The sequence below is a fragment of the Cervus elaphus genome, chromosome 24 (assembly GCF_910594005.1).
Source record: "Cervus elaphus chromosome 24, mCerEla1.1, whole genome shotgun sequence".
Classification (NCBI taxonomy): Eukaryota; Metazoa; Chordata; class Mammalia; order Artiodactyla; family Cervidae; genus Cervus; species Cervus elaphus.
The window spans coordinates 49,765,814-49,781,415 of NC_057838.1; the positions used below are offsets into that span (position 1 = coordinate 49,765,814).

General features: G+C 43.3%; 1 protein-coding gene across 11 annotated transcripts in view; it reads left to right on the forward strand.

Moving 5' to 3' along the window:
* The first annotated feature begins 2,565 nt into the window (after positions 1–2,565).
* Positions 2,566–15,602, forward strand: part of CADPS (calcium dependent secretion activator) — a 473,148-nt gene continuing 460,111 nt past the window's right edge. For 4 of the 11 annotated variants that reach the window (XM_043886634.1, XM_043886636.1, XM_043886635.1 and 1 more), the window contains exon 1: positions 2,570–3,348. In XM_043886634.1, coding sequence (XP_043742569.1) covers positions 2,905–3,348 — 444 coding nt within the window. In that variant the 5' untranslated portion in view covers positions 2,570–2,904. Of the gene's footprint in view, positions 3,349–15,602 lie in introns of all 11 variants that reach the window. The other 7 variants (XM_043886641.1, XM_043886639.1, XM_043886642.1 and 4 more) reach the window with 3 other exon arrangements.

A 15,602-nucleotide genomic window follows, 5' to 3' on the forward strand; every position in this document is an offset into this window, starting at 1 on the left:
TGACTAAAATTTATTCCATCACCTTAAGGTTATTCAAGTTTCCTACAAAGCAGAACTGGAGGTGGGGGCAAGCATGCAACACCTAAAATAGCTAGTTTGAGGATATAAATACTGATGTGTATCAGAATCTATGGTTGAATTGTACTTTTAAAAAGAAGAATATGGATGTTAACAAAAGGTAGACAATAATTAAGATCCTTTGGATGTGTTCTGGGATAATTTTCTTCCTTTTTCATCAAAATTTGCATCTAGGAAAGCCACAGTTCCTAGTTTAGATGCCTAAGGAGTTCAGATTGGGATATCTTATCTTCAGCAGAAAAAAAAAGTTATAATATCTGCAAGGACATTTAAATTTCAGCTAAGGTAAAAAATATCTTTGAAAGGATGTACTTTGTGTGTGTGTGGCCTTGTCACAGAGCATGTGGGATCTTAGTTCCCCACCCAGTGGTTGAACACACGCCCCCTGCAGTGGAAGTGCAGTCTTAACCACTGAACCACCAGGAAAGTCCCAAGATGTACATTTTGGAAAAAAACATTATAAAACTATTTCCTGTAAAATCTGTTTGTCTCCTTTGAACACTCACTCATGGATGTGTGGAGAAGAGTGTTAAATTTATCTAAGCAATGTCATATTTAATAGCCAAATCATAGGCTTATATGAGTAACAAAAGGTAGATACTGAGTTTATGTTTTAATGAAATATTGTTAAAAATACAAAACTACAAAAGTTTATTACAGTGATTGAGAAATTCCAAATGGTTTTAAAGACAGTTCATGGTCACGCTTCTACCAGTGCATAATGTGATAATACTCAAATGCATTATCTTGCTTAAAAATATTTAATTAGTAAATGACTTTGTCTTGCCTTCTGTGCAGAGGTCACATGCTCCTTAGCTAGCCATTTATTTCTTTGTGTCCCAAAGATGACCACTGCCACCATCACCCCCCACCCCCGCAATTTGGCCAGTTGGATGATTATTTCAACTTTTTTTCCTCCTCACTTCCCATTTCCTACCCATACACTGCCTGCATTACACTCTGTACCTGACTCAGCCCTCTGTCCCATCACCATGGCTTTGCAAATCGCTCTTTCTGCTTATAATATCTTCCCTTTCCACCATTCAGTCATATGGTTCCTTTCTTTAAAATTTAAGTCTCTTTTTACAGAAACATATGATTCTCTTCCATTCCTAGTTGCTTCATTCAAGCAAGCTTTTAGCAGTTTACTAACTTGGATTTGTTTATATGTTGCCTTGAAATAAGCACTGTCAATCTTTTTCATGTGTTTGTGTTGTATCTCCAAAGGGGATTATAGACTCTTTAAGAGAATGTCTTCTAAAAATTTCACCTACTCCAAGCACCTAGAACAGTGTTCACTTTGTGAAAAGGTGCTAAAACTTCCTTTGACTCTCAAAGCCTACAGTATCGATAGTCATGGTAAATTGTAAAATACATAAAGACAGACGTGATACAAACTTTAAATTCACAGTACACTTCAACAATAACTCCCAAGAATATCTACGAGTAATTAGAGCATTGAAACTACATAAATGGGGTGAGGGAAGGCCAAGAGAGGTCTCTAGATAGCCGAAGATCAAAAGGTGAAGAGTGTTGGTTTGTTTTCAATCCATCTGTGGGTCGCTGATTAGATTCAGCACGCTGGCCAGCTCCCCCGCGCGCTGGGTTTATTGGCTTAAGTGAAAGGAGCCGGGGGAAGGAAGGCACCATCTGCTGCTTTGAATTAATAGATAAGAGAGAAGCAGGAAGGAACACAGTGCGACAGTCAACGCATTCGATGTTGCTGCACTCAGTTATGAGTATCCTTGTCTGATTTTGGGGTCCCCAGCCCTCCACCCAGATACTCCAGCGAGCCAGAATGGAGGAAGGGCTGGGCAACAAGAAACCCTTCTATTTCCATGGTAGGCTCACCTCAGCATAAAGTATTACCAATTCTTGGAAATGAAGAATGCAGAGTAAGCAGGGACGGGGGTTCTACTTAAAGAGTTGAGCTGCATGGTGGATACATCAATCCGCTCAAAATCTTTTCTTCACGGTTGGGTGTATGTAAAATAAACTGCTGGCATTGGAGTTTACACAGGTGGGACAAACAGGCTGTTTGGTGAGGAAAGTGTGAGGAGAGCTGGTTATAGGAAATAGCCTTTCTTTTGTGTATAACATCTCGCCGACTTCGTCTCAGTGAGATCTCTGAATTTAGTGTGTCCAACAGCTGACAAAAAGTCATCACTGATTGATCTATTTCCTCCTCTCCCAAGAACTTTTTGTTCGCGGGACGGGGAGAGAGGTTGAAACCAGGAGGGCTGGGCATCAAGGGGGAAATTAGCCACCACGGGGTGGGAGTGAGGAGGACAGGAAAGCATTGGGATCGCTACGGAAGCTCTGAGACTTTGGGGACGCTCCGCGGTCTTCCGGCTCCAGCCCGCTGCAGCCGCCCTTTATGCTGCGGACACGGGAGAGTTAAGCCAATAAACACGTAAGCGCCGCTCCCTCCCCAATCGGCAAGATGCCTTTTCGGCTCTAGGCTGCATCGACAGCTTGCAACACTCGGCATCTTTTCTGGAGGCGCCTCCTTCAGCGGCTGCAGATGGCATCCTGCTGTGGGCTCGGGGCTCGCAATTGACTCCCTCCTTTGCCCACTTTGGGTCCACGGACGCACCTTTCCCCTCCCCTCCTCCCCTCGTGCTCCTGGGTCAGAGCCCAGCTCTCGAACGCCGAGCGGAGGAAGCAGTCTCCGCGGCTGAGGCTGAGCAGCAGCGCGCTTGCTCCCTGATTTGGGGAGAAGCGGCCAGCCGGGAGAGCCGACCCCCAGCTGCCTCCAGCGCCCCCCACCTTTTGCACCCCAAGCCAGGGGCTCCAGGGACCGCCCCCCCCTCCCCAGGTGCCACCATGCTGGACCCTTCATCCAGCGAAGAGGAATCGGATGAGATCGTGGAGGAGGAGAGCGGCAAGGAGGTGCTGGGCTCGGCCGCGTCCGGCGCGCGCCTGTCTCCCAGCCGCACCAGCGAGGGCTCGGGCGGCGGCGCAGGGCTGGGGGGCGGCGGCGGGGCCGGCGCCGGGGCCGGGATGGGCGCCGGCGGCGGCGGGGGCAGCGGCGCGAGCAGCGGCGGCGGGGCCGGGGGGCTGCAGCCTAGCAGCCGCGCCGGTGGCGGCCGACCCTCCAGCCCTAGCCCGTCGGTGGTGAGCGAGAAGGAGAAGGAGGAGTTGGAGCGGCTGCAGAAGGAAGAGGAGGAGAGGAAGAAGAGGTTGCAGCTCTATGTGTTCGTGATGCGCTGCATCGCCTACCCCTTCAACGCCAAGCAACCCACCGACATGGCTCGCCGGCAGCAGAAGGTAGGTGCGCCTGGGAGGCCCAGCGAGTAGCGCCGGGACGTGGCCAGGCGGGCGGGGCGAACAATGGGAGCTGGCGGCGCAGCTGGCGAGGAGGAGCTGGAGGAGGAGGAGACCGCGCCCCGGGGAAGGGGTTACAAGGCCCCCCTCTCCGCCGCCAGGCCTCGCCTAGCCCAGCCCGGAGCGCACCAGGAGCTGCCCAGGACCAGCAAGGGGCCTGGAGCGCAGCACCCTGTGCCTGGGCCTCCCTGCTGGGGAGCGAGGCGGGCAAGTTCTGCTTTGTGGCCCGGGAGGTTCGGAGAGTGACTTGCAGCCGGCGGCGCCCAGAGAGGCCTGGCTCGCTTGCAGGGCTCCCAGCACTCTCCGGCGGCCGGCGGCTGCGCTCAACTCCCGGCCCGCCCTCCTGGGCGTGCGCTGGGAGGGCAGGGGCGCCCGGTAGGTGGGGGCTCCGGTACCGAGCAAGTAGAGCGCCTCCGAGCCGCGCTCAGGCTAACCGCGGCAGAGAGCCACCGCAGGGGCAGGCGGGAGAAAGCGAGCCCAGAAGGCGAAGCTTTCCGTGACACTGCGAAGGGCACCCTCCTCCCTCCACCCGGGTCAGATGATCACAGATTAGGGTCGACTTGGGGGTCCCTGGGCCACCGCTTCACTCTGGCCGGGCTTCCTTCCCATCTCCCTTGCCCTTGCTCACTCACCCCAGAGCAGGGGCAGGCGCATCTGCTCCTTCTCCCTGGGTCAGCCCCTCTGTCTTTCTCCCTTTGACCCCCTTCTTTTCCCAAGGTGACTTCGCCGCCACCTTCTGGCTCTCCTAGGCCCTCCAAGCCCTGCCACTACTAGCTTGATAAAGTGCAGCTGGAAAAAGCCTTGTAATTATAAGCGTCAAAAAGCTTTTTGTGTCTGAGGTTGGGGTAAGGCTAAGGCGGTTCCGGGCTGCCTTCGATGTGAAAAAAGTGCCTATTTCTATCAGCTGTTCTCCAGCCAGAGAAAGGAGGGGTTAGTTAAGGCAGGTCGAGGGTAGTGGACCAGAAGAGGAGTCAGGTACTCAGCTGGAGTGAGTTGTGAAGCAAGTTAGCATCTCATTCTGTCTTTTAGATGAGTCTGCCACAGCGGAACTGACAGAGAAGTCAGTGAAGCCCGCAACCCAGGGGCTGTGTGAGGGGCGATTAAAGCCAGCTCTAACCCCCTCAGAGTTTACTGAGACCAGTTTCTTAAAATAGAGGATTTCTGGGTTGTTGCCATTTAAGACTGATTTATATGTTGCCTGGAGTTAGAGTGTTAGGTTTTCCTATATTTATCCAGCCTTATCTTGAGTTAGCACAGATTTCTCTGTTTGTTTTGCATGTATATGTACACAAACCACCCAGAAGTGATGATTTATTTCAGCTATCACAAGCTTGGTTATCAGTTTTATTAAAGACAAAATTCATTTCCTGGTTGAGAAAGAACAGGTGGGCTACACACTCCTTGCTTAATCCCCCCGCCCCACCCCCTCATCAGTTGTTCCTTGCTTTTTCCATGTGTATTTTGAACTATCCTAGAGCAAAAGTATTTTCAGAACCATAAAAGTTTTTGGATAGTCTTTTAAGGTTGAGGCTTGGGTTCACAGGGCCTGGTATTTCAAGCTTCAGGTCGAAATTATTTCGGTAATTGTGTCTTTATAGCAGGGGAAATTCCATCTCCAAAATCTCTCCCTTTAATAACGGCACCCACTAAAGATGTCCTGTTCCTTTGTCAATGAAAAGCTGTTGTCACTTAAAGAAAAGTTAAGAAACAAACTTCCCTTTATCAGTCAAAAGGCTCTCTAGCTCTGTCTTCAAATACAGGCTGAAAGCCAGTAGCAGAGTGGGAAAATAAATCCATTCTCATAAAGACCCAGGTCTTCTAAACAGAAGCTTCAGCCACCTGAGAAAGAGCGTCACGAGGCTGGTTTTTCTGATCTGATCTGGTATGTTTTACCCAGATCCATTCAAAGCTGTGGTTGAGGGAGAAGTAAGGTGTGTTTTTACACATGACCTTAATATCAGAGGGACTCCAGGACAGACTGATAACACTGGCATTTGGTCAAACTATTTTTAGTTGTTGCAGCAGACTAAATACATATCCCGGCAGAGCTGCCTCCGGGCTGCTGTCTATATTGGTACGTTGAATATCTATCTCTTTATTACAAAAAACAAAAAAACATGCTTTCCCCATTACTATATCTTTGTGTTTGGTGCCTTTTTGGAAAAAAACTGTTCTGCTATTTTTCTCTAAGTAGAAAGCTTGAACTTTGATTTTTATTTTTTAAAGAGTAGTCATTGAAAGTAAAAGTTTGCATAATCATGGTGGCAAAATTTAAAGCCAAGAAATAAGATTGGATTAGTCTTGGGGAAATAAAAACTAGTTGTAAAGTAAACCTGAGTTTGTAGACTAGAAATGGATGAACTAGAAAAAGAGGAAAAATGATGTAGAGAAAGGGAATAGAGTGATAACGGCTGGGGCAGAGAGAACTGCTTATGAAAAGCAGTTGCTAAATTGGGGAAAAGGAAAGATCATATTGTCAAATCATTGTGCTGTATACCTTAAAGTCACACTGTGTTGTATGTCAATTATATCTCAATAAAGTTGGGGTGGAGGAAGACCATATTATATAGAGTTTAATAAACTTTAGGAAACCAAGTACTTTACTTGATAATAATAACATTGGCTACTGTTTTTTAAGTACTTATTGAGTGCAGGGCACTTACTTTAAGTCATTTTTTAAAAGTGGACTTCTTTTAAGGAGAGTCTTAGATTTACTGAAAAGTTGAGAAAATAGTATAGAGAGTTCCCATACAACCCAGACAGTTTTCCTCTATAATTATCTTATAGTAGTATGGGTACTTGTAGGACAATTAAAGAACCACTAGCTATACATTGTTTACTAAAATCTGTCATTTATTTAAATGTCCTTAGTTTTTACCTAACTTCCTATTTCCATTCTTAGATCATTTTATATTCTTCTCATAATTAACAATGTAGAAATTATGAAGAGAACTTAAAATGATCTAAGAACAGAAATAGGAAGTTAGGTAAAAACTAAGGACATTTAAATAAATGACAGATTTTAGTTAGCAGTAATGTAAGGATTACCATCCCCATCTTTAGAAATGAAAACTGAGACTCAGTGAGGCTTTTCTAATTTGTGTAAAGCGCTATATAGACAGATGAGAGAGTGGGAATTTAGGCATGGGGTCCTCTGATTTCAAATCCTATCTTTTTAATATGCAACACTGGCCAGAAGTATTCTAAATGAAAAATAGGAGGCTAGCATCCTGACAACATGTCTAGTGTACTTCTTGACACAGGATTATTTCTATTTAAGTTGAGAGAGGCCTGCCCCTTCCACTTTGAACACCTAACCAAAAAAATCAACATGGGGAAAATAATCCTTTAAGAACTAATTTCATAAAGAGTATGAAGGAGAGAAAGGGCTTCCCTGGTAGCTCAGCTGGTAAAAAAGCCATCTGCAATGTAGGAGACCCTAGTTCAATCCCTGGGTTGGGAAGATCACCTGGAGAAGGGAACCACTACCCACTCCAGTATTCTTGCCTGGAGAATCCCATGGACAGAGGAGTCTGGCAGGCTACAGTCCATGGGATTGCAAAGAGTTGGGTATGACTGAGTGACTTTCACTCATGAAGGAGAGAGACGGCTGTTAGCTGGTAAATCTGAACAGCAGACTGTTGTCAGTCTTTCTATATACTTTGATCTGGAAAAAAAAATTAGCTCAAAAGAACAATTGAGAAAGAACAGAGGGAAAAGATGCCATTGCTGGACCATTCTGATAATTACTTAGGCTTCACTTTTACTGAGAAAGAGAATGCCTAGGTTTTCAAACAATCTTCCCAGTTAAAAGAAGGGATTTGAAACAAACTATGTGAAAACATTGTTAGCAAAGAAGGTCATGTGCCTGATGTACAGTGAAGTCAAATAAACCAAGTGTCAGAGTTTGGAGCAGAGAAAGGTTTAATTGCAGGGCCAACCAAGGAGAACCAGTGGCTCGAGCTCAAAACCCCTGAACTCACTGATGGCTTTGGAAAAGATATTTAGGCAGAATTTAGGGTGAAGGCTGCAGACTGTGTGCCTTTCCCCTGATTGGTTGGTGACAAGTTAACAGGGTGGTGCTCTGGGAATCTTGCCTCAGCCTGAGGTTGCCATTCCCCCCCTGGATGGGGGCTTTAGTTCTCCAAAAGAGCTCAAAGATAGTGTCGCCTGCGTGTGTGTTCAGTTGTGTCTGATTCTTTGAGACCCTATGGAGTGTAGCCCGCCAGGCTCCTCTGTTCACAGGATTTCCCAGGCAAGAATACTGGAGTGGGTTGCTGTTTCCTTCTCCAGGGGATCTTCTTGGATGAGGAGTCGAACCCACGTCTCCTTTATTGGCAAGTGGATTCTTTACTACTGAGCCATGCTATCAGTATATTCCTTGAGGAGGGACCAGTACCTGTGACCCAAGCAAGGCTCCATCATTTCTTGACTGCAGCTCCCTTGTCTCTGCATCCCCTCCCTTTTCTGATTAGCGCGGGTTTGAACCTGCTCTTTGGAACACAGGGGAGGTCCTGGAGGTTAAATAAAGTCTATTTCCTACAAAAAAGAAACTGATGAACACAGAAAGGATTTATACCCAGAAACTGCACAGGGTCTTGCTGAATTTCAATATGTTATCATTTGTAGGTATACTTGCCTTATACTACCATAAATCTAAATATAGCATGTTGGTAATGATAATTTACAACCACAACAGAAACTAGTCATCAGGTTGTCATGATGTGTGTTTTAACAGATGAGAAATGATAATTTGAGAAACAGGTCTGAGCTTTTTTTTCTCTTTTTTGTCAGGATGCTAGAGTGAATACCTAGAAGCTGGCATGGCAGAGCTACACCATATGTTTCTAAATCACGTAGTAATGGTGATGAGTGGCTGCCTCATGTGAACTACCTACTTATAGATGTTCCTGAGGGAATGTAAAAGCAGGCACTGTAAACAATTCTGTGTAATGTGTAAATTGACATGACTTGTTTTTGTTTTTTGGTTTTTAACTTGGCTGGGAACTATTTGTAATGCCTGGATTACAGATGTCCAGAATGAATTATGAGTGTGTATGTAGGTGTGTATACATGTGTGTCTGTATTTCGTGTGTGTGCTCAGTCATGTCCACCTCTCTGCAACCTGATGAACTGTAGCCTGCCAGGCTCTTCTGTCCTTGGAAGTTTCCAGGCAAGAATACTGGAGTGGGTTGCCATTTCCTACTACAGAAGATCTTTCTGACCCAGGAATTGAACCCATCTCTCTGTGTCTCCTGCGTTGATAGGTGGATTCTTCACCTACACATACAGGCACATCACATACACATAAATGCACATCATGGCATCACCAATGCAATGGACATGAACTTGGGCAAACTTTGGGAGATGGTGAGGGGTAGGGAGGCCTGGCATGCTGCAGTCCATGGGGTCGAAAGAGTTGAACACAACTGGGAAACTAAACAACAACAACACCTGTATGTACTGGACTGGCCAAAAGTTCTTTCAAGTTTTTCTGTACCATCTTATAGAAAACTTGAAAGGAACTTTTGGCCAACCCAATATATGATGAGAGAAAGGGGCAATGCTAAAGTTGTATCTCTTCTATATGAATTCTTTATTCAAGAGGACTTGAACTTACAACATGTTTGGTCTAGTCATCAAGTTACTCATTTCCACGTGATTCAGCTTATATTTTGCTCTAAAATTATGGCTAAAGTTGAGTCACTGTTAGCCAGAGAAATTCCATCTTTATTCATTAACTTCTTTGACTTTGTTGTTCAGTTATGACTCAAAAGCCCATAACTTTCATAAAATTTAAGATCAAGTGCTAGGTTACTAAATATGTGTGTGAGTGTGTGTGTATTTTAAATCAGTAGTGGTGATTCATTCATTCAGATATGCTTTGAGGCACTTAGGTTAGCTCCACTCTTCAAATATCTGAAGGGTTGCATTGTTAATGCAACATACAATTTGCATTTTAAAAAATAAAATATTTTCACCTTTTGAGAAAACTAAATGACTGTTCAAACAGGATTCCTTCAAAAAGAATTATGTTTTTCACCTCTTCAGGAAAAGAATTGAATTCTTTAAATCTGCTTTTTGGCATTCCCCCACCCCTCAATCTTCTTGGTGCAATGGGCAGGAACTGTTATGCACTGGTACTAGGAGACATTTTGAAGATACAGAAAACCAAAAAAGTAATAAGAGAAGTTCTTGCCTCATTACACACTTGGAATAGCCTTTTGCTTCCCTAAAACTGGACTGAACAACAAAGGAAATTAAATCTTTCATTTCTGAAAAACTGTACTGTGTAAAGTGGTATAAGTCAAATAATTCCAAGGTCTTTTTCCTTCAAAAGCAAACTTAATACATAACCATAGGCTGTTACATTAAAATATAGCCAGTATTTGGGGCCAAGTGTTTATACAACTTAAGTTGGAATAATCAGGGGTATTTTACCTACTTAGACCTAAGTTCTGAGCAAGACCAGTTATTCATTGCACCAAATATTCTCCCAGGCTTTATGAAGAACTGGAAGATAGTTGCGAGGTAAGATTCTGAATTGGGGTATTTTTGTTCTAGTTTGGAAGATGTCAGATAAATTGAGAATAAGGTAGTGTTAAATTGTAAGATGTTGCCAAAGAATTGATGCTTTTGAACTGTGGTGTTGGGGAAGACTCTTGAGAGTCCCTTGGACTGCAAGGAGATCCAACGAGTCCATCCTAAAGGAGATCAGTCCTGGGTGTTCATTGGAAGGACTGATGCTGAAGCTGAAACTCCAATACTTTGGCCACCCAATGCTAAGAGGTGACTCATTTGAAAAGACCCTGATGCTGGGAAAGATTGAGGGCAGGAGGAGGAAGGGGACGACAGAGGATGAGATAGTTGGGTGGCATCACTGACTCAATGGACATGGGTTTGGTTGGACTCCGGGAGTTTGTGGTGGACAGGGAGTCCTGGCGTGCTGTGGTTCATGGGGTCGCAGAGTCGGACATGACTGAGTAACTGAACTGGAACTGGACTGGATTACAAATACTAAAGTAGGAGAGGGGGAGAGAGAGTACACACGTGTGTGTGCACATGTACAGGATTGGATATAGTAGTAGTGAAAATCTTCGTGAGGGAAGTAGACTAGGGTGAGTGATAGCAAAAACTCAGCCTCTGTGCACCGGTGCCAAATCGAATCTCGGAGACAGAGTTCAGGGTGAAGTAGAAAGGAATAGATTTATTGCTTTACCAAGCAAGGGGGACACAGTGGGCTTGTGCCCTTCAAAACTGCATGTCCCAACCTGGAGGAATTTGATGAGCTTTATAGCAGTGGTTCAAGGATGCGGTTGCTGATAAAGAACAGGGTATGTTCAGGGTGTTAATCTGGCCTCAGGTGATCTCCTGACCTTTTCTCTGCAGTGAAGATTGTTTCATCAAGTAGTTAACATCTTCCATTTATTGTGAGGCTCTTTTTCTGTAGAAGAGCTGAAAGACATTGTTCTGTATATCCCTTGAGGCAGGCTCCTGTCTCAAGGCTACACTATTGTTTCCTGACTGGTCCTCCTTTGTCTCTGCATCCCTTCCCTTCCTTGATTAGAACTGTTTGAAGCTTACCCTTTGGAACTCAGGGAGGATCCTGGAGGCTGAAGCCTGTTTCTTACAAACAAGAAATGGGGTGCACTTTGCGCGGGACAGGGAGCTGGGCACAGAAAGGCTTCTGTGTCCAGGAGCCCCATGGGGTCCTGCTCAGTTTCACTAGGTCTTAAAAGATTTGCATGATTTGTGTAACCATAAGGAAAGGCAGGTATTCCAGTTAGGAGAAAAGCATGATGTAGGAGGACTGTGGAAGGGAGTCACTGTTTCTGGGGTTAATCATCCCATTCTTTTGGTTCTAAATGACAGAAACCCAACTGAAGTGGCTACATCAATAGGAAAATAAGGGGACAGGAAAGGTTTATTGGTGTATGTAATTTAAAAATCCAGTGCAAGGTGCAGTCATGGCTGGATCTAGGAGTTCAGATGACTTCCTTAACAATGAAGAAAGCTGGTTGATGAGAAGAAAGGTCATGTATTGAAACCTGTTTTTGAGCTCAAACTCTACCACTAATAAACCACCGATTGCAGGAAAGTCATTGTCTGTCTTTGGGATAATTTCTACATAGGGGATAGGGAACCCTCAAATAATCTCTACTGTCACATTTGTATAAAATATTTGATATATAATAGTCGATATTTCTTTCTGGGTAACAAGGTCACTCATTATCAAGACATAATTTCATTCAAATTTGTATTTGGTATGTTTTGATATTATAAAATAAGCCATTATCTTCAAAGAATTTGAGATGAAGTTAAGAGTTCACTTTGTGTTTTCTGGTGAGGAGATTAAATCTTAAAAGATTACAAGGCTACAGACCATGCAAGAGATTCAGTTTATGGGATGAGATGGACTGAAAGTATATTTTTGTCTACAGTATATTTTTCAAAATTTTGAATTCGTTCCCAACATTTAAAACTGTCAAGGTATTACATATAAAAATTTGTGGTTTTGGCTCCTCTTATAGCTGGAAAATATAGCAAAGCTGAGCTGAGTTTTTAATGAATCTGCAAAACGCAACAGAAATAAGACTACGAGTCTTCACTTAAATAATGGAATGTTAATCACTTTAAATAAATAAAGTATGCTTGTTCTAAGAGGAACATCATAGAAATTTCCTTGGTAGGACAGCAGCAATCTGGTTCTTTCCAACACTGTCTCTTCTTGCCATTGCTGCTCGAATACTGATGGTCTGACCCTTGCCTCTGTAATGCATCCAAGAAAAAGATCTAGAATTTGGAACTCTGTGTTACCTGTCTCTGGCAGGTGTTTCTCCGTTGGGGTCAGATTTATAGTTTCTGCAGAATTGGAGGGCTGACAGTCAGAATTACCGTATTATTTTTTCATTTGTCCATCCAAGCATGTGAAAGAATTACTTCTCTGTTGTTAGCAGGCAAAGAAAAGGTGATGAAGTCAGTCAGTGATTTAAAGCCTGGACGTTGCTTTTGACATATGATGTATAGTGCAGGAAAGAGCATAGATTCTGAAAGTTGAATGCCTATGTTTGCTCTTCTGGATATACCCCAAGCTGGCTCTGTGATTTGGGGCAGCTTACTTAAACAGTCTGTGGCTCAGTTTACTCATCAATAAAGTAGGAATAGTGATGGTGTCTCCATCATTACTGTGAAAAGTAAGTGAGCTAATGTAAAGCTCTTAGAACAATGCCTGGCATGTGGTGAGTTGTATGTAAGTGTTCTTATTGCTAATTTGATATGTACAATTTTGTGCTTTTTTTTAATCTGTGAAAGGACTCTGTGAAGTGCTGACCATTGTATGCCTAATATTCAGTATTGCTATCATCCTCATGATCATTATCCTTACTGATACGATAAGTAGACCCAGGAATAAATGGTTACCATTACAGCATCATCTACAGAGTAGATGAGGTTGACAGTACAAGACATCGCTATTCCTTCTTGTTGTGACACTTCATCAACTCTGCAGGTCATTAGTCTCTATTTCAAATGCCTAGTCAGTTTTTTGACCTAGTAGCTGTGTGACTTTCGGTGTATTATCCAATCGCTCTAAGTCTTAGTTCTTTCCTGTATAAAATGGGGGGAAATAATAGTGAGGATTGCAAGAAAAAAATTATGTTAACTGCTTCAGTTCAGTTCAGTCACTCAGTTGTGTCCGACTGTTTGCGACCCCATGAATCACAGCATGCCAGGCCTCCCTGTCCATCACCAACTCCCGGAGTTTGCTCAAACTCACGTCCATCGAGTCGGTGATGCCATCCAACCATCTCATCCTCTGTCATCCCCTTCTCCTCCTGCCCCCAAACCCTCCCAGCATCAGTCTTTTCCAATGAGTTAACTCTTTGCATGAGGTGGCCAAGTGTTGGAGCTTCAGCTTCAGCATCAGTCCTTCCAGTGAACATCCAGGACCAATCTCCTTTAGGATGGACTGGTTGGATGTCCTTGCAGTCCAAGGGACTCTCAAGAGTCTTCTCCAACACCACAGTTCAAAAGCATCAATTTTTCGGTGCTCAGCTTTCTTCACAGTCCAACTCTCACATCCATACATGACCACTGGAAAAACCATGGCCTTGACTAGAGGGACCTTTGTCGGCAAAGTAATGTCTCTGCTTTTTAATACGCTATCTAGGTTGGTAATAACTTTCCTTCTAAGGAGCAAACATCTTTTAATTTCATGGCTGCAGTCACCATCTGCAGTGATTTTGGAGCCCCCAGAAATAAAGTCTGACACTGTTTCCACTGTCTCCCCATCTATTTCCCATGAAGTAATGCGACCAGACACCATGATCTTAGTTTTCTGAATGTTGAGCTTTATAGCTCTTAAGTCAAAGTGAAAGTGAAGTCGCTCAGTCATGTCCGACTCTTTGCAACCCCATGGACTGTGGCCTACCAGGATCCTTAGTCCATGGGATTTTCCAAGCAAGACTACTGGAGTGGGTTGCCATTTCCTTCTCCAGGGGATCTTCCCGACCCAGGGATCGAATCCCGGTCTCCCGGGTTCTGCATTGTAGGCAGACGCTTTACCACCTGAGCTACCAGGGAAGCTGGTATATGTTGAACAAATATTATCAGTGATAGTATTGGGTTGGCAAAAAAAGTTCTGGTTTTTCCATGTGACAGAAAACCCCAAACAAAGGTTTTGGCCAATCTAATAATAGCTTTCTTGCATTTTTGTCCACCAAATGCCCCCACACTATTTCATACTACAGTGCCTTTGCTCATGCTCTTTCTGTTGTTAGAATAACTTTCTACCTGTATTCTCTAGATTTGCTCTTGTTTGTCCCTTAATTAACTCGGGTATTACCTCCTCCAAGTAATCATACCCAAAGCTTTATATTGAGTTAAGCGCTCCTATAATTCCCTAGTCTGTTTCTACTTTTCTTCCGATGTATTTAAATTATATGTTCTGTGAGTGCCTCTCACCCACTAGGAATGTCAAAGATGGGGACCACATTTTTATTCCTTTTTGATTCCCCATCTCCTAAAGCAGTGCCTGGAACATAGTAGATGCTTGTAAACATTGTTGAAATTCTGCACTGATGCTTTATTTCCTAGAAAGTTTCTAATGAGTGGACATGAAGGAGTCTTACAGTCTGTCTCAATCATGGACAAACAACTTACATACTTTTACAAAATCTTATTGGAAAACATGGAGGGTAAGCCAATTACTCCATGTTTTCAAAATAATTTATGTTGTAGAAACATAGCATCAATTTTCTCCCTAGTCTAGTTTATTTATACCAACAACTGACAAATTTCTAGATCTGTTATAGAAGAAAGTTTTCTTTCAAAGACCATAATCAATTAGGAATTTCTCATAGTGACCGAATCTCCGTTGAATTTGAATCACCATAGGGTGTGTTTAAGTGGCCAAACCTTAAGCCAATGTGAGAACTAACATATTGGGCATATGTCTTATTTGACTTAATTCTTTCTGAGGGGAACAAAAAAATAATGAGTAGTCAGCAGTACTAGAGACAGTTAGGCTGTTGAAAATATTCAATCTCAATATTGTCAGAGTTACATAATAGAATCCAAGTTCTACATATTTAGATGTAAGTAAATATGCTTCTTTTCCCTACTTTTATTCTTCTATGAGATTTTGGCTCTACTTTCTCTGTCATTGAATGCTGTCCAAAGTCCTTTTTGAGTATAGTTAGCTTGTAAATAAATAATGACTCTAGTGCTTTTGCATATTGGATGAGGTAATAAGAATATAAGATGGGTGTGAGATATCTGTAAAGTAAAACTGCTTAGGTGTGGATTTTCCTGATGCTTTTCACTAATCAAAGGGAAAATTATCTTTGCTAAGTCACTCCTTTCATTTAAATAAGCAGAGTAAACATCTGAGATTTTTGAAAAATAAATTGAATCATCAGGCCTCCAAGTGTTTCAAGATTCTGGCTATCCTTCTAAAATTGAGAGATACTGAATAAACTGATAATATATTGATGTCCTCTGTAGCCTATGGGAGGAAAATATCAGCCTGTGTTTTTCAGGACCATTTCATGCAATAGGAAATTTCTCAGATAACTTGGCAGTTAACTTCTTTTTTTAATCACTAAGTTTTGGGGGAGCATAGGCTAAGTTTCAAACCCTCTAGAGGCTGTACTGCTTTCAGAAAGACAATGGGATTTTGGCAAATGTGCGCAGTGCTA